General features: G+C 49.7%; 1 protein-coding gene across 1 annotated transcript; it reads right to left on the bottom strand.

Annotated features, from left to right (window-relative positions):
* Window positions 1–5,905: 5,905 nt before the first annotated feature.
* On the bottom strand, window positions 5,906–16,452 carry Lrrc75b (leucine rich repeat containing 75B). Its single transcript, XM_057751977.1, has 4 exons — window positions 16,198–16,452; window positions 13,284–13,412; window positions 11,966–12,066; window positions 5,906–10,183 (listed from the first exon to the last, which is right to left on the bottom strand). Exons 1-4 carry the CDS (start codon window positions 16,372–16,374, stop codon window positions 9,658–9,660), a joined length of 933 nt encoding a protein of 310 aa, XP_057607960.1. The 5' UTR covers window positions 16,375–16,452; the 3' UTR covers window positions 5,906–9,657.
* Window positions 16,453–17,821: the final 1,369 nt, after the last annotated feature.

Below are 17,821 nucleotides of genomic sequence, written 5' to 3' on the forward strand. Positions count from 1 at the left end.
AGAATCATTAACATTTGTTCACTTTAGTTTCTTTTTTCTTTTTTTTCTTCTCTCTTTTTTCCTTCTTCTTTTTTTTCACTTTAGTTTCTTTTGTTTTCACTCCTTTGATGTCTTTGACCTTTACCCCATATCATCATAATGTTTCAAATGTTTCTATCATAATGTCAAATGTTTCTATCTGGCTATGTGCATCTTATTCGTCCTGTGCCCTAGCCGACAGCAAACATCCAGTTACAAAGTAAGAGACTTAAGCCCTGTGCTTAGTTCTTAACATGAAATCAGTTGCATGTATTGTCATGCCTAGGATATCACTTTCAGGTGCAAATCAGTTTCTAAATAATCTGTCACATTTATTATGTGAATTGCAGTTATAATCCTATTCTTTAGAGAGAGAAAGAAAGGAAGTCACGTTGATCAGTGGAATAGAATTGAAGACCTAGACATAGTTACACACACCTACAGACATGAGTTTTGAGAAAGAAGAAAAAAAAATACACACTAGAGAGAAGATGGCATCTTCGACATACAGTGCGAGTCAAACTGGGGAGCTGCATGTACAAGAATGAAAATAGATCCATATCTATCAGCCTGCAGAAAACTCAACTACAAATGAATCTAGGACCTCAACATAGAACCAGATACCCTGAATCTGATAGAAGAGAAAGTGGGAAATGGTCTTGAACTCATTGACATAGAAAACGACTTTCCAAATAGGACACTAATAGCATAGGCATCAAGACCAACAATTAATAAAAGGGGCCTCATGAAGCTGAAAAAAACTTCTGTATAGCAAAAAATACCATCATTCAAGCAAAGTGTCAGCCTGAGGAATGGAGAGAGAGTATTAACTGCACTTCTGCTAGAGGGTTAGTGTCTACAGTATATAAAGAACTAAAAAAATCCCATCAAGATAAATAACCCAATTTAAAAATGTTAAATACAGCTAAACAGGAAGCTCTCAAAAGATGAATACAAATGACTGAGAAATGTTTTTGTTGTTGTTGTATGTTCTGTTTTTCAAGACAGGATTTTTCTGTGTAGCCCTGGATGTCCTGAAACTCTCTCTGCAGACCAGAAGGGCCTCAAAGTCAAGAGATTCACCTACTTCTGCCTGCCAAGTTCTAGGATTAAAGGTGTGTGGCACCATTGCTCAGTGAGAAACTTTTTTTTTTTTAAATGTTCAACATTGTTAGCTTTTAGGGAAATGTAAATTAAAGCTTCTTTTGAGATTTCACCTTGACTGGTCAGAATGGTCAAGATCAATTTTAGAAAATATTAATACATGCTGGCAAGGATTTGGGGAAAGAGGAACAGCCATTCATTGATGGGGACTGCAACCTTGTACAGTCACTGTGAAAATCAGTGTGGTGGTTTCTCAGGAAGTTGGGAATTAATCTGCCATAAGATTCAGATGTACTACTCTTGGGTATGTATCCAAGGGACCCTACATCTTTCTACAGAGTTACTTGATCATTCATGTTTTTTGCTCCAGAAATTGGAAACAGCTTACATGACCACTAATTGATGAATGGATTGTGAAAATGTGGCACTGGGTAATATTATTCAGCTGCTAAGAAATGAAATTTGCTTGTAAATGGATGGAGCTAGAACAAAATATCCTGCTGAGTAAGGTAACCCAGACCTAAAAATCAAATATTGCATGTTTTCTCTTACATGTTGACTTCAATGTGTGTGCCTCACTCTGAATAAACACAGAGGTTAGGTATCTGGTAATGGACAGGAGGAGGGGCATCTTCCAAGGAAGCACAGTGTTATAAAGAAATAAACTAGAATAGGGAGGATTAAGTGGAGAGGGGAATGAGAGGGCAGGGTAAGAGAGGAAATATGGGGAAGGACAGCTAACATGAAAACTCTTTTGAAAATGTATATGGAAACCTATTATTGTAGAAGCTTCATATACTTCATATAATGGGGACACAATGCCCCAAGTAGACAGACATCATTTTATTTATTTATTTATTTATTTATTTATTTATTTATTTATTTATTTTTGTTTTGTTTTTTCGAGAAAGGGTTTCTCTGTGTAGTTATGGAATCTGTCCTGGAACTTGCTCTGTAGACCAGGTTGGCCTCAAACTCACAGAGATCCGCCTTCCGAGTGCTGGAATTAAAGGTGTGTGCCACCGCTGCCAGACTCCAACTAGATGTCTTATGCTGCCAAATAAAGCCTCCAGTGAAAGGAATGGGTTAAATCTTGTTGAGTCACTGGCCAAAAGGGTCCCATGGACATCTATCGCCCTCCCCAAACATTACAAGCTATTGCCAAGGCCATTGGTTACTTTCTACAGCCTGATGGTAAGGGTTGAAGATAGTCCCTACTTGCGCCATCAAACATGGTAGAATAAAGATGATGCCTAACTAGAAGCTTCACCCCTACAGCTTAGCATCGATGTACTGGAAGGTATTCTACAAAGAACAGTCATCATCAGTATCACCCAGCTGCATAGCTGAGTGTTGGTGCCACACATCTTCAATCCCAGCACTCAGGAGGCAGATGCAGGTGGATCTCAGTGAGTTCAGGACCAGCCTAGTCTACAGAGCAAGTTCCAAGATGGCCAAGGCTACGCAGAGAAACCCTATCTCAAAAATAAAAAAAAAAAAAAATAAAAAAAAAAAAAATCACCCGGCTACAAACCCCCTTTGACTGGTGCGACAGTGGCCCAAATGTTACGGGAGTCACCAACCACTTTTTGATTGGCCCACTCTACTCAGTGGAGGCCATACCTGTTAAAGTGACCAGGAATCTGAGACTAGACAGGCTATGAGCGCCAGGAGATTTACTCTTGCTTTTTCTGCTAAAGGAACACAGAAATAAAGTAACTTGTAATGACATGTTACTCTAGGCCATGTGCTCCAGGAGGAAATCTCCTGCTGTCATTCTGCTAAAGGAACATAGCAATCAAGTGCCTTCCATTGGCACGTTATTACGCCCATAGATCAGGGCATCACTCAGCCCTCGTCAGAGAGCTTTCTCTTTTCAGTGGATGGCATTAGCACAGGGACCCACCACTGGACCATGTGCAGAAACTGAGAAACTTGGGAGCACTCAGTCCTAAGTGGGATGTCTTTGCCAAACCCCTCCTATCAAGGCTCAGGGAGCTATAGAGAGGAAGTGGGAGACTGTAGGTTCCAGAAACGGTGGATGACCCCAAGGAAACAGTGTCTCAGATCCAGCAGGACTGATTAGCACAGGACCTGTGCAGGTTCAGCCCTGAGAAAGGAGGCAGATAAACAGTCCCACCCCGGCCAGGAAGTTATGTGCAGCTGGTGCCTTCTGGGAAATGATAGTTTTCTCCAGTAGAGTGTCACTGAGTCAGTCTGTCAACCACAATCCAGGACAGGCTGCAACTGTGTGTGTTGGTGAGGGGGTGCCTTTCGTTTCATTTTGTTTTTTTTTTTTAAACTTAATCTATTTGTTTCAAATTTTTATTTTTGTTTTTAGAAAGACAGAAAGAAAGAACATGAGGTTAAGTATGTAGGAAGGCAGAGAGTATCTGGGAGGAGTTGAGGAGGGGAAGGATATGATCAAAATATATTGTAAGGAAAAACCTTTACATATTAAAGGGAAAAAGGATGAAAAGAGGCTGGAGAAGGCCAGAGATGCCTCAGTGTTTAAGAGTGCTCTTGCAGAGGACCTGAGTTCACTTCCCAGTGCCCACATTTGATGGGTTACAGTCACCTGTAACTAGATCTTCAAGGGATCCAATAACACACACACACACACACACACACACACAATTAAAAGTAACAAAAATAAAAAGATGGAGAAGCATATATACTATCTGTGCTAATTAGAGTTTCTCTTGCTGTAATAAAACTTCACAACCAAAAGCAACTTGGAGAAGAAAGGGTTTATTCATCTTAGCTTACAGTTCCACATCACAGTCCATCACTGAAGGAAGTCAGGACAGGAACTCAGTTAGGACAGGAATCTGGAGGCAGGAGCTGATGCAGAGGCTGTGGAGGGTGCGGCTTACTGGCTTCCTCTTCATTTCTTGCTCAGCCTGCTTTCTTATAGAACCCAGGACCACCAGCCCAGGGGTGGCCCCACCCATCATGAGCTGGGCTCACCCCCTTCAATCACAAATTAACAAAATGTACCACAGTCTTGTGTATAGGCCAGTCTGGTGGGCACATTTTCTTAACTGATTCCCTCTTCCAAAATGACTCTAGCTTGTATCAAGTTGACAAGCCTAGACATAAAAAATGATCCAGCTTTGACTGTTAAGCATCGTGTGACTAATATCCGTCAAGCACATTCAGAAGAAGGAATTATCGCCCAATTATGATAACGGTCCTTTCATGATGATAGCAGGGCAATTAATGAAGGATCTGCGGCAGACTTAAGCATTTATGCTCCCAATAACAAATCTTCAGAACATACAAAGAAAAAAGTGGTAAGACATCAGTAAGAAATAGGCCAACCCACAATTACAGTCAGAGACAACGGTGTTCCTTCTCAGCAGAGAAGACAAACAGGGAGAAAATCAGCAAGCATAGTATAGACTTAAACAATACCATCAGGGGGCTGGAGAGATGGCTCAGAGGTTAAGAGCATTGCCTGCTCTTCCAAAGGTCCTGAGTTCAATTCCCAGCAACCACATGGTGGCTCACAACCATCTGTAATGAGGTCTGGTGCCCTCTTCTGGCCTTCAGACATACACGCAGACAGAATATTGTATACATAATAAATAAATATTTAAAAAAAAAACAAAAAAAAAAAACAAAAAAAACAATACCATCAACCACCCTGGCTTTAATCAATACTTACACCCAGGAGCAAAGGAATATATATTCTTTACAAACACACATTTGCTAATATTGGTCATATGGTGAGCTGTAAAACTAATCAAAAAATTCAAACACTCCAGAGCCACAATGCATTCTCAGACAATAGTGAAATTAAATTAAAACCCATAGGACCAGCGAGATGGCTCAGTGGGTAAAGGCTCTCGCTGTGCAAGCCTGGTAATCTGAGTTCAATTCCTGGAGCCCATGTAGATAAGGAAGGAGAAAACTAAGTCTGTATAGCTGTCTCTCGACACCCCCCCATGTGTGCCTTGGAACGTGTACTCCCCCGGCCCTACACACCACACTAATAATTATCAATGTTTTCAGTAAGTAACCTGAAATTCTGCACACTACTGGCAGGACTGTGAAATTATGTACAGACCTTAAAAATCAGTGTGACACTGTCTCAGAGTGTTAGAGACACGACCATGTGACCTGGCCATTCTACTCTAGATGGTTGGGATATGAGCAGTAGCCCCGAAAGGGTCATGTACTGATGGTTCAATTCATAGGGGTGCTCTACAGAGCTGGCTGGATTATTAGTGGACTACTTCATCAATGGCTTTAGAATTGGATGAGTTGTTGGAGGAAGAAGGTTACCCAACGTGTATCTTTGTCTCCTGCCTGCCCTCATCTTTTTTCTAGCAGCCACAAGTGAGTGGCTTTGCTTGAACATGTTTAGCCTTCTCTCAGGCCCAAGTATATGGGGCCAAGGGGCCACGTAAACATGGACAGACACCCCTGAAATAACAAGCCAAAATAAACCCTTCCTCTGAGTTGTTTTCTTAGGTATTTCCTCATAGCAATGAAAGGCTAATTAATATACATACCTGGGTGCTTACTTGAGAGATTACAAGAGAAAGGTAAGGCTCATGCCACAACTAGTAATGAATTTTCATAGCAGCCTTGTCTGTCATAGCCAGAACTTAGAAACAACTGAACATCCATCAACAGGTTCATGGATAAGCTGTGTTACACCCATGAAATACTATTCAAAAGGCCATTCTTTTTTTTTTTTTTTTTTTTTGGTTTTTCGAGACAGGGTTTCCCTGTGGCTTTGGAGCCTGTCCTGGAACTAGCTCTGTAGACCAGGCTGGTCTCGAACTCGACAGAGATCCGCCTGCCTCTGCCTCCCGAGTGCTGGGATTAAAGGCGTGCGCCACCATCGCCCGGCTCAAAAGGCCATTCTTGATACACGCAATACTACAGGTGAGTGTCAAAATAATTATGCTGTTTTAAATATGTATATAGAGTATATATGTCTATATAGTATTGTAATATGGTACATTTGTATGATCCCATGAACTGGTCTAAATCTGGAAACTGGAAACTAACTGATGGGGCAGACAGACCAATGGTTTTTGAGAGGTAGGGGTGGAAGGAAGTGAGTCAGCAGGGAACACAGCAAGCGTGGGGTGACAGACACATTTACTGCCATGGTTTTCACGAATATGTAAATACGATAAAACTGTGCTGCACGCTTTAAACTTGTCCCAGTGTGTTTGCTTTATTATGTTGCAATTACGGATGCTTACGATACAGCCGAGGGTGGCCTACAGGCATGTGCAGCCCCACCCCACTCATAACAGCTTCCTTTTTAAATACTGTTTTCAAAAAACAAAAAGTATGCAGTTGGGAAGAAAACACGGGAGGCTTCTGCCGGTGGAGATGGCAGTAGTGGAGTGGCGACTGGCAGCAATCTCCCAGGCCAAGTGTGCTTTCCTTTTCCACCCAGAGAAAACCTCGGTGCAACAGGGACCCCACTGCCTGTGATTCTGGGTTCCCAGAAAGACCCTGCTAGATACAGTGGCACAGGCTTGCGATTCCAGCACTCAGAAGGTGGAAGCAGGATGATTGACAGTTCAATCCCAGCATAGGCCACATCTCAAGACTCTGGCTAAGTAAGGAAGTAAATAAATGGAGAACTGGGATTCAGTGCAGTGAAAAAGTGTGCTCCAGGGTCAGAGGCCAATTCTCAGGGCTAAGATAGATAGATGATAGATAGATAGATAGATGATAGATAGATAGATAGATAGATAGATAGATAGATAGATAGATAGATAGACACAGATAATAGATATATAGATGTAGATAATAGATTAGATAGATACATACATAGGTGATAGTAGACAGATGATAGCAGATAGACAGACAGATGATTGATGTGTTTTCAGCCTATATCTTGCCAAACCTCACCATACAAAGCGCCTGGGTGAACTATTGATACTACAGCATGCTGGCCCATTCCTCTCACATGGCATGCTCTTTTCAAACCTCATTTCTTCCTCACTTCAGTAGGACAAGAAGGAGTTTGTACTTAGTTCCCAAATGGACCACCCTGATAGAAGTGATGGGTCTGGACCATGGGTGGATTTGTATGTCTCCCAAGTGGGCACCAGAGCAAGGCCCCACCTGCTTCCTTCTCTCCTGGCTGATGCTCTCCTCACCACCAAGCCACAGAGTGAAGCATACTACAGGCTTGAATGCCTCCCTCAGAGTGCATGCATTGAAGCCCAACAGGTAGGAGATGTGATTTAAAGAGTGATTAGGTCAGTAGGACTCTGGCCTCATTCAGGGAAGTCCTTATTGTCACACTGGGGCTCCTTTCACACTCTCTTGGCCTGTGAGCCATATAATGACACAGCAAGAAAGCCCTCACCAGATGTAGCCCTTCCTTCTGACTCCTCAGCCTTTGGAACCATGAGCTAAATAAACTTCTGTTGTTTATAAGTTACCAGGATGTGGTGTTCTGTTACAGTCGCACAAAGACAAGACACAGCCCTCCCTCACTTCTGGAAATCTCTGTCCCTGCCCATGGAATCTCCCCGCTGGTAGTCATGAGAACTCGGTGACAAGCCAGGACCACTTGCGTCGCAGCAAGGCCAACTTCGCCCACAGCTCCTAAGCCCTCTCAGGATCTGGTTCAGCTATTGCATCACATGCCTCCAAAAGGTGGAGACATTGAGGCCATCTGCTGCCACCTGGACTTGCCTGGAAGCTGCCGGGACACCTGGCTCCGACCCTCACACATCATCCTGGGAGGAATCTCGCCGCACGGTGATATCTAAAGGTTCGTGGGCTGGCTTCAGACCAGCTGTGGGCAGAGAGTAGGAAGGCCAGGGGTGCCCCTGAGCACCAATTTCATGCAGCAAAGAATTACAGGGAGAACTCAGCTGCCTGAGCATGTGACAGGGTTATCAGTCTGCTAGGCCCAAAGCTGGCCCTCCCTTCCTTCTCCACTGACCCAGACTCCCCACTCGGCTTTGCCTGGCTCCTTGTCCTGGGTGTGTAAGGCACAGGGAAAGTTCTATAACTCCAAGCCATGTCTGTAAAACAAGTGCGACGAGGGGGTGGGGGGATGGGGGTTGGAGGGGCGGAGGCCAGAGTAGTACCTCTAGATGAAGCACTGAGTGCCAGGATCCAGGGCAGCAAGCTCTGTTTAACAGAGAGGGGGATGTTGGGTCCAGGCCCAAAGAAGCCGAGCCAGGTCCTCCAGTGAGTGCAGAGCGGAGCCTGAGGCCCTGGGCTCTCCTCACTGCACCTTGGTAGGCAGTGTCTAAAGCTGTGGAGCATGAGGTGAAATCCTTTCCCTCCTCGGACCTCCATGCCAGGCCTGGCAGCTGATGTAATCCAGCCCTCTCCCTTCTTGGCCACTGATCTGGGGATGTGCTGGAACTGGTGTTTTTTTTTTTTGGGGGGGGAGGGCTAAATACTGTCCATAGTCCACTTGGAGACAGACAGTGAGGTGGGGGAGTCAGAGCTAGCGGGCTCTGGGCACATGGGTCCAGGGTGAGCCTCCAACCCCAAGCCTTTACCTAACGCTAAGGTTGCCCTCCACTGCCACCAGGCCTTAAGTCTTGGCTCTACACAGAGGCCTTAGGCCACTGGTTTCCCACCCAGGGCTTCTCTGAGTCCCTTCCCCACATGCTCTGCCTCTCTACTGCTTGAGCTAAAACCTCTAGTCTCCTAAACAGGCAGTGAGAGCAGTCAGACATTAGGTTTCTAGTTGAGAATCCCCCTTGAGGGATTTTAGGAAGATAGCAACTCTCTATAGAGAGACCCTTAGGCCTGTTCTGCCCCCCTGAGAACTCCTGATGCTAGCTGGACCCACCTCCACCCCTTTACATGCTGTGTGACCCCAGAACTAGAGGAAACACAGCTCATCTCCAGTCAGCCAGATCTCCTCACCCTGTACAGGAAGCCTGTGGGAGACAAACCCAGAGCCACCCCCTTAGAACCCCTGTGGCCTTGCCTTTGCTGTGTGAAGCCTTGTCCATAGCCCAGCGCACACTGAGGGGACCTGATTGTACTTGCTGTGGGGCTCCGTGCAGAGCTCTGCCCGTCTGTGACTCCCAGCCTGCTCCCCTGAAGCCCCCAAACGTAGAGAGCTCAAATGCTGCGCAAACATCATGCCTCCTCGCACTCCTGAGTACACACCATTGAATCCATGACCGCTACACCTTGGTTTCCATGGCGCCCTGCCAGTGAGCGCTAAGGGGACATCAGCACGGCTGTGATCCACCCACTCCGGGCGGGTGGGGTTTTCCTACCTCTGCAGTAAGCCTGGAGCTCAGCAGTCTGAAGTCTGCAGTGGAAGAAGCCTGAGGTAAGGGATCGATAGCATCCTTTTCTGGAAGGTCTGGGCTATGGGTGCTGGATCCTCTCTTTGTTGGGTGCGGTGTGGAGCCCTAGCCTGGGCTGGCTGGCCTGTCTCCCATGAAACCCTTCTTCCACCCACTTCACCCCAAGTCTAGTATTTGCACTGTCTCTCTGTGGGAGATCGTTAGCCCCCAGGACCACATTCTTAAAAGACCTCAGTCAGTACCAGTGAAGCAGACCATTTAGTCACCTAGCACAACAACCCTGCGGCTCTAGTCCGGGCTCATTTGCTGCAGAGCCCCAGGTGGAGACAGCTGCTGTGGTCCCAGCCGTGCCGCCCCCAGGCTCGAAGTCCAGACCCTCATAGATGGTGGGGAGTGAGGTGTGCTGACTGAGTCGCCGCCGCAGGCCAACCAGCAGGGGCTGCGGAAGTGAAGACACGTCCACATTGTTACCCAGATCGACCCAGGCCAACACGGGGAACTTGGCGGTGTCCTTGATAGCCTCCGTGAGTTCGCGCGCAGCAGCCCGAGTCAGTCGGTTGCCATTGAGCAGCAGCTGGGTGAGGCGGGGTAGAGCCCAGAGGCTGGGCAGCAACAGGTGCAGCAGCTCATCGCTCAGCTCCGTGAAGCTCAGGTCTAAGACCACCAGCTCAACACCGTGGCTGCTCAGGTAGCGGGTTATGTGCTGTACATCCCGGGCAGACAGCGGGATACCAGAAAGGTCCACAGTCTCCCCTGCCAGCAGAGTCTTCTGGAGGCCGCTCTTGAGGCTATGAGAGGATGCAGGTGGGTGCACTGAGCCACAGCCCAGGCCCAGGCAGAACCCCAGCCGCCACAGACCACTGCCCACCAAGGGCAACCTAGGTCCTCCGACCTGGCAAAGCCTGGCTTAAAATGCCACTTCTGGGGCTGGAGAGATGGCTCAGCCATCAAGAGTACTTGCTACTCCTTCAGAAGGCCCAAGTTCAGTTCCCAGCACCCACGTCATGGCTTAACAACTGTCTGTGACTGTAGTTCCAAGTTACACCCTCTGGCCCTCCCTTTCAGGCACCAAGTACACGCACAGTGCCCAAACGTGCATGCAGGGAAAGTCCTCATACATTTAAAGAATAAAAATAAGGAAGCCATTTTAAGATATTAAGTTGGTGGCTAAAGGCAATGCTGGGAATCTTCCTGAGCTCAGTTTGGGTTGTGATGAGTATTGCATACATGATCAAGGGTCTATATGCAAACTGTTGTTATTGTGCTTCTTGTATCTGTTAATATTATTTATTTTCAAGACAGCTCAAGGGTGTATAAGTGATGGCCCATTCTACAGGGGAACTAAGAAGTGAAAAAAGACCCCTTGGCTGTGCATCGCTAAGTGGAGACCAGGGCTCTAAATCATGGTGCTCTGATCCCTGAGACTATACTTTTGTAACTTTTGTTTTAAGATTTATTTTACTTTATGTACATTGGTGTGTTGCCTGCATGTATGTCTCTGTATGAGGGTGTCGGGTCCTCTAGAACTGAAGTTACAGACACTTGTGAACTGTCCTGTGGGTGCTGGAAATTGAACCGGGTCACTAGGGAGAGCAGTTGGTGCTTTTAACCGCAGAGCCATCCAGCTCTCCAGCTCCCCAAACCTACACCCTCTTTCCTGTGCCGCTCCAGAAGCAGCAGCCTTTAGGATAATGAAAACCTTCGCCGTGAGTGGATATGGGATCATTCTGGTCCTCTCAGTGTTTGGGGCTCTGAGATGGGACAGGCCCAGGATAGTGAAGGGGGAGGAAGGAGATGATGTGGGCTAAGGGATTGCTAGGGGAGGCCTCCCTGCGTTAAGCTGAAAGAGGAACTTAGAGACTGGGGGAGGGCACATTTTCTCTTTCTCTCCTACCCTTTATCCACAGCCCTATATAGGAAGGCAGGACTGCTTTGGGTGGCAGGTTACTAAGGTCAGAGAGAGCATCACTAGGGCCCCATCTGCTAAAGCAGGAAGCGGTCTCGTGGGTTCTGGGTTCACCTTGGGTCACAGGCATAAGAACAAAACAGGGTGGGGGATAGAGGTCGGGTCAACTCCCAGCTGTGGTTCTTGATCTTTGGTTCTTGGCTGTGACTATGTCATGAGGTCCCTAAAAGGGGACCACACACAGAGTAACACTATCAAGAGGCTGTGGAGGTCTCTGCATCAGGAAGCCTGGAGCGGATGAGCTCCCAAAGGGCTGCAGGGTAATCAGGGAGGAAATGGCCTTGGGCACGCTCTTTTCCCTCTCCTAACTCTGTGTGAAACGGGAGGCTCAGAATCTGTCCTTATGAAGATTTTACCTGAGTACCTGGGACCCAGGGAAGCACAGGTCCTGAAAAGGGACAGGGGATAAAGGGGTCAGGGAATGGCAGGAAGTGTCACTGTCCTGGAAAAAATGGAAAGCAACTCATGAGGAGCGTGCAGCTTGGCTTAGGGGCATCTGAGGCTGTGGACCACGGTGATTGTCAGGGCAAGGGAGCCACAGAATGAGATTTCAGAGAAGGGGCCCTGAAAGACTGCCAGGGCTGTGTGGCTGGGTTCTCCTTACCTGTTCTGGGTTTTCCGGTGGGGCTTTCGCTTGGAGTGAGGAGTGAGGTGGTAGATGAGCTGCCGACAGATCTTATCGGAGGACTTCCAGGGCTCATGGTCCTACAGGGATGGGGGTGAGGACACACACATGCACACACACCCGTCATAATGAAGATGAGCCTGAACCCCCTCCATTCTGCCCCAGCTGTAAACCAGGCACCCAGCCAAGAAAGGCTGCCTGCTGGGAATTGGACAGGCTAGTCTGAGGCCCACAGTGCCCAGAGGGAGGGAGGAAGCCCAGACAATGGGCCCTTGTTCCCAGTTCTCAGGCCTAAGGCCAGTAGCTCAAGCTATCAACCAGCAGCTTGCCACCCTCAACACCCACAGGGGACTTGCCACAAGGAAGAGGCCAGACCAAGCCCCTTGAGGGAGCCCTATTCCAGAGACGCCAGTCCCAGAGAATAGGAACGAGCCAGGTCAGCACGTTCTCCCCCTCATTCTCCAAGCTGCGCTGTGCCCGTGGGGCCTGGGTCTGGGCTGACAGGGCCGGGGCTTGGTGTTCCGGTGAACCACACGGTTCTCTTGGCCCTAATTGTATCCCCCAAAGAGGCCCAGCTTGGGGCACGCAAGGTGTGCTTTCCACACAGCTGGCACTGAGCATGCGCTATTACCTAGAACAGTCTTTTATACTATAACAGCCCACAGAGCTTGCAACACACACACACACACAGTCAGTTAGGTGGCTACTGGGATGGCTGTGGGCTAGCCAGCTGAGCACCGATGTGGGTCTCAGAGCTGACAGAACCTACAGTGGACCCCTTATTTCATGTTGGGGATGGTTCATTGTGTTTAAGATTCTTGGGGACTCATGGCTGACCACAGACAGACCTACAGGCCAGGGCTGTGCCCATGCTCACGGTGGGACATCTGCAGGTGTTGTCAGAACAGGGACCAAGGAGGTAGAGGCTGCAGGTGGCTTGTTTGTGACCCAAGTAGCAGTGGAAGAGATCGAGTGAACACCCAGCCCCCAAAGGTGTCCAAGTAGGATAGAGACCAGGGGCCTCGGCCGACGGCATCTCTCTTCTGACCCGGGAACAAGGATATATGGTTCTGATAGTGGATGCATCAAGACAGGCTGTGTTCTGTGTTCCTATGGGTTTTCTGCTCAGGTGGGGCACGCAGCACTGCCAGTGGGAAACAGGTCTACCTAAGAGCATGATTTTAGGACTCAACAAAACAGCTCAGACCTGCTCCTGAAGCTGCTCTTGAAGACTAGCCTCAGGTCTAAGCGAGCATGAGAACCCAAGTTCCCCCAGGCCTATGCCTGCTGACCTCACCTTCTTGGGGCACTGCAGGTCCCGGGCCAGGTTCACCAGCAAGTCATGGGAGATGGGGTCCACCAGGTTAAGCAAAGCCACGTTCCTGTAGAGGATGTCAGTGAGGAGGTTCCCTTCAAGGCCCAGGTCCTAGGGGTCGTGAAGTGATGGTTGAGTAAGCCAGGAGTTAGGGCTTTCCTTCTCCCAGCCAGCCAGAAGATATAGCCCTCGCTGGTTCCCAAGCTTCTAACCATCCCCTCTCCTCCAGTTTCCTGGAATTTCTCAACATATGGTGGCAGTCAAGTGCCTAGAGAAAGAGGGGGCATAGTAAGGCCTTGAGGGGTGTGTATGTGTGTATGGGTGCATGTATGTGTATGTTTATATATGTATGTATGTGTATATATGCATATGTGTGTATGTGCATGTATATATGTATTTGTGTGTACGTATGTGTGTGTGTGATAATCAGGTTATTCAGGCTAGTTGTTGGGTGTGTAATGTCTTGTGATATCTTACTCCTCTAATAGCCTTGAATGCCAATGTTTTTAGCATTCCCTTTGGGTCCCTTGTTTCCCTCCTATCCCCAAGGTCTCTTGAAATCTTTTTCCTCTGGGAGTCAGCCTCTTCCCTAGATCACGTTCCCCAAAGCAGCTCAAACTCAGCTTGCTCATTTGCTGGCCTTATGTCCCTTGTCCATCCCTGAAGGACTCACCTAGCATCCTTTTCCTCTATCCCAGCTCATCAAGTGCATCTCTGTTTTCCCTTTGCTGCTGCCAAGCTTCAGACCTCATACCTAGTCACCTTTGCTCAGGGCTCCCAGCCTTCCACGTGCATCCCTGGCCTAGCCGGGTCACTCTGTGAAACACACGTGATCTTTACCCCTCGTTCTGTTGGTGAGGGCTAAACACTAGGAGCTGTGCCACCAGAAACTACAGAATCTGCAGAGTCATGGCTCTCTGGACTTGGCCACTACACCCTCCCCAACTTCCCAGGCTTCTCTCCAACCAGACCTCGGGGTCAGGGCCCTGGCCCTTCATCCCTCAGCCTTCTCCAGTCTACACCTACAGGTCTGATGAAAGACTCAGCATCTTGATTTGCTTTTATTTTTCAAGACAGGGCCTTACTGTACAGGCCTGACTGGCCGGGAACTTGCTATACATTCCAGACTGGTTTGGGACTCAGAGACCTCCCTGTCTCAGCCTCCTGTATACTGAGATTAAAGGCTTGCACACAAAGGGTGTTTTAGAGGACATGCAGGTGGCCTACAAGCACCTGACTTCCATGTGCCATCCTCTAACCCCTAGGCCAGAGAAGGATACGCCCGGTACTGTCCTGAGCACACAGGAAGTCAGACCGGGCAGCAGGAATGCAATGGGCCATAATTACAGAGTTCCTGCAGGTTATGGAACAGGATAGGGTCCTGGATACACCTCAAATTCAACTTCTAGGATACGAGGAGAGGACTAGGTTGCTCTCTGAGGTTGGTTCACTCCCAGATGCTTCCAGGGAAACCGCAAGCTGGTGCCTTGGGCTCTACCATCCCAGATAGTGATCTGTATTTCTAGGCAATATGCCTGGCTGGCTGCTGCTTGGCAGTTGCTCTCCTGTTTGTATTTTCAATATGGTTCAAGCCACAGATGCCAGCTAGTGGGAGGATCCAGAAGGAAGGAGGCTTGGAATCTGGACAGACCCAGACAGAGCCCCAGGCAGCAGCCTACCTTCCACTGGCCTGGTCAGTGTCTCTTAAAGTGACAGCCCCACTTTACCAGACTGCTGAGTCTACAGAGAGGACACTCAGAGGTGGCAGAAGAGTGGGGTTGGAAGTGTCCCTGGATTATCTCTGAGATTCTTTCTCTCTCTCTCTTCTCTCCTCTCTCCCTCTCTCCCTTCCTCTCTCCCTCTCTTTCTTCATCCTTTCCTCTCCTCTCATTATAGGTTGGTTCTGAACTTGCTACGTAGCTGAGGTTGACCTTGAACTCCTGATCTCCTGCCTCCATCTCCCAAGTGCTGGGAATACAGGCCTGGACCACCATGCCTAGTTTATCCTTCCTTCCTTCCTTCCTTCCTTCCTTCCTTCCTTCCTTCCTTCCTCCCTCCCTCCCTCCCTCCCTCCCTCCCTCCCTCCCTCCCTCCCTTTCTTGTAATAAGATCGATAGAGCTCAGTCCTCTCTAAGTGACGTCCCTAGACACCGTCTCTCAGTTTTCCGTCTGGGTCCTGGCTCATCGCTTCTCTCAGTTTCTCCAGCTCTAAGCATCTACCTTCATGGTGGGGGCAGCAGCTACTGCAGGGGGTGAGGAGGCTGAATGGAAAGTGATGTGCCCAGGGGAAGTAAGTGCTGGAATAGGCATCCCTGTCACCTAGGGCAACTCCAGACTCAGGATCTCTGGCTAGGGTACCAAATGTGTCTCCCAGGGGCCCAGATGTGGTATTGTCATGTACAAATGTGGTTGTGTATTCTCAGGGGTTCAAGCTGCCTGTTAGAATGGGTGGTGCGTGCGCCGTGGCTTTGTCTGGGTTGTCATGATGCCTTCCAGGACCCTTTCTCTCTGATTCGGTGCTTCCTTTCTTCCTGCAGGATGGGGAGCTGCGCTCTTCCCATTGTCCTTCCGCATGAGATGCCCCTACCCTCATCCACTCCAACTCTTGAGGAGGTCCAAATGCGGGCTCTTAGCTCCAGGCTGGTGGTCCCTCAACACACACAACACACCAGACTTCAAATCCCAGTTCCCCAACGTGCCAGCCCCATCTTTGACAAGCAATCCCCTAGCCCCACCTGGTCCTCCCTTTCATCCGCGCCCACCCTCCATGCAAGAACCTAAACATCTGCAAAACCCACTATGCGCGCTAGGAACCCACCCTCCCCCGAAGCTCGTAGCCCCGGCTCCGCCCTGACCCCCCCCCCCCCCCCAACCCGGTCCATCCCGCTCCTCTCGCCTGGCGCAGGAGGCGCAGCAGCTGCCGAGCGCGCTCCGGTCGCCGCTCACGGAGCATGGACTGGATCTCTCGCAGCCAGCGCACCCGGCGCTCGTAGGGCGCGGGCCCGGAGCCCTCTGCCGCGGGGGCATCCGAGCCGGCCGCTGCCCTTGCCCGTCGCCCCAGCCGCGCCCCCATGGCCGCTGCGGGCGGGCGACGAGACGGTGGAAGGGAGGCGGGCTATCTGCGGCCGCGCCCCGCCCGGGATGCGCGGGGTGGGCAGCGCCGGGTCTACGGCTGCGCGCCCAGGCACTGGCCGCCAGCGTGGAGCCCAGGATCACTCCTCTTTGGCAGAGGTTTCCCTGTCGAGGGCCCCGCCCGCGAGGGACCTGGCGTTGAAATTCTTCTCTGAGGCAGCCAGGGGAAATGCTGGGGACGAGGTGGCATTTGGCACCTCTCAATCAGTGCTGACTGACTGGGGGGGGGGGGGGGATGGTCGACCGACGTACAAAAAGTGCTTGAGGCGGGTGAGGGTGCTTTAGGCAATCCCAGCACCCGTCTTCAGGAATCGCCCCCGCGAGCAAGTGTATCTGTCCACCCTGTGTGGATGTTACCAGCCTTGGCAAATCCCAAAAGACATTTCCTGCTTTGAGGGGGACAGAGACAGGCCTGGGCAGGTTGAGCATAGTCTGCTTCCTCTGACCCTCATGCCTGAGCAATGAACAGGCTAAGCCCAGCTCTAGGCCCTGTCATATGTTCCTAGTTGTACTTTTTCTGCCTAACAAAAAGTGATGGTGGTGCGTGCTGGGGGTCCCTGGCTCTAGCTCTAGAGGGGGTTTCCTTAATAGACCCTGTTGGAAGCCTGGCGGCCCTACCTAGACCCAGTTCTTAGCGTCTCACATTATATATACGTAGGAGGGGGGCCTTTATGGCTCTGCATTCTAGCCTCCGCCCCCACCCCTACCCCTAATTAAGGAACGTGTCCAGCCTGAGTCTGGGATGCCCGGCTGGGCGAGTGTGCAAGCCTAGTTGAAACAAGTGCAGGGAGACCCATTCCAGGGCGTTTAGTAAGGGATGCCTGCCAGGATCCTTCCTTCCTTTGGGTCAAGTGTTGCTTGACCAGAAGCTGGAGGTGGAGATGGAAGACCCCAAAGACAAGCCCGAAGTCAGCAGAATGGGAGTTACTTGACCACTCGCTGACACCCGGTCACCTCTTTTACTCACTCCAGGTTTCCTCTTCCCCGGCAGCCTCCCGTCCCCTCCTCTGAAGCAGTATTGTCCTAGGGCCACCTTGGCACGACAGGTTTCCTCCCTGGCAAACCGGCACGACTACCCAGCCTGCCCTCCCCTAGAGCCAAGGCTGTTGCTGAATTGACAGTGTGTAAAAGCCAGGGCTTTGACCAGCAGCCCAAGTGTCCCAGGGACTTCTCAGACTCCTTGCCCAAATCTGGGGGCCAGGTAAGCTCTCTCCCTCTCTCTTCCTCCCCGCATCCTTGGGGCTGGAGACAGACCTGGATGCCTCCCAGATCCTGACCACGTTGTTTCCGGAGGCTCAGCCAGGGCTAAGTATCATACCTTGGAGTATGAGAAGATGAAGGTGGGAGCCAGGGGGGAGGAGAAAGGAAGGGGGTTGAGAACCACATTA

This window comes from Chionomys nivalis, chromosome 19 (genome assembly GCF_950005125.1).
Source record: "Chionomys nivalis chromosome 19, mChiNiv1.1, whole genome shotgun sequence".
Taxonomy (NCBI): domain Eukaryota; kingdom Metazoa; phylum Chordata; class Mammalia; order Rodentia; family Cricetidae; genus Chionomys; species Chionomys nivalis.

What these genes read in the sequence shown, in the direction of transcription:
- Lrrc75b (XM_057751977.1), bottom strand. Translation starts at nt 16,374, where the DNA reads ATGGGGGCGCGGCTGGGGCGACGGGCAAGGGCAGCGGCCGGCTCGGAT. An exon ending in TGCTGCGCCTCCTGCGCCAG is followed by an intron (nt 13,413 to 16,197) that starts GCGAGAGGAGCG and finishes CACGACCCCTAG; the next exon opens with GACCTGGGCCTTGAAGGGAA. An exon ending in ACCTGCAGTGCCCCAAGAAG is followed by an intron (nt 12,067 to 13,283) that starts GTGAGGTCAGCA and finishes CCATCCCTGTAG; the next exon opens with GACCATGAGCCCTGGAAGTC.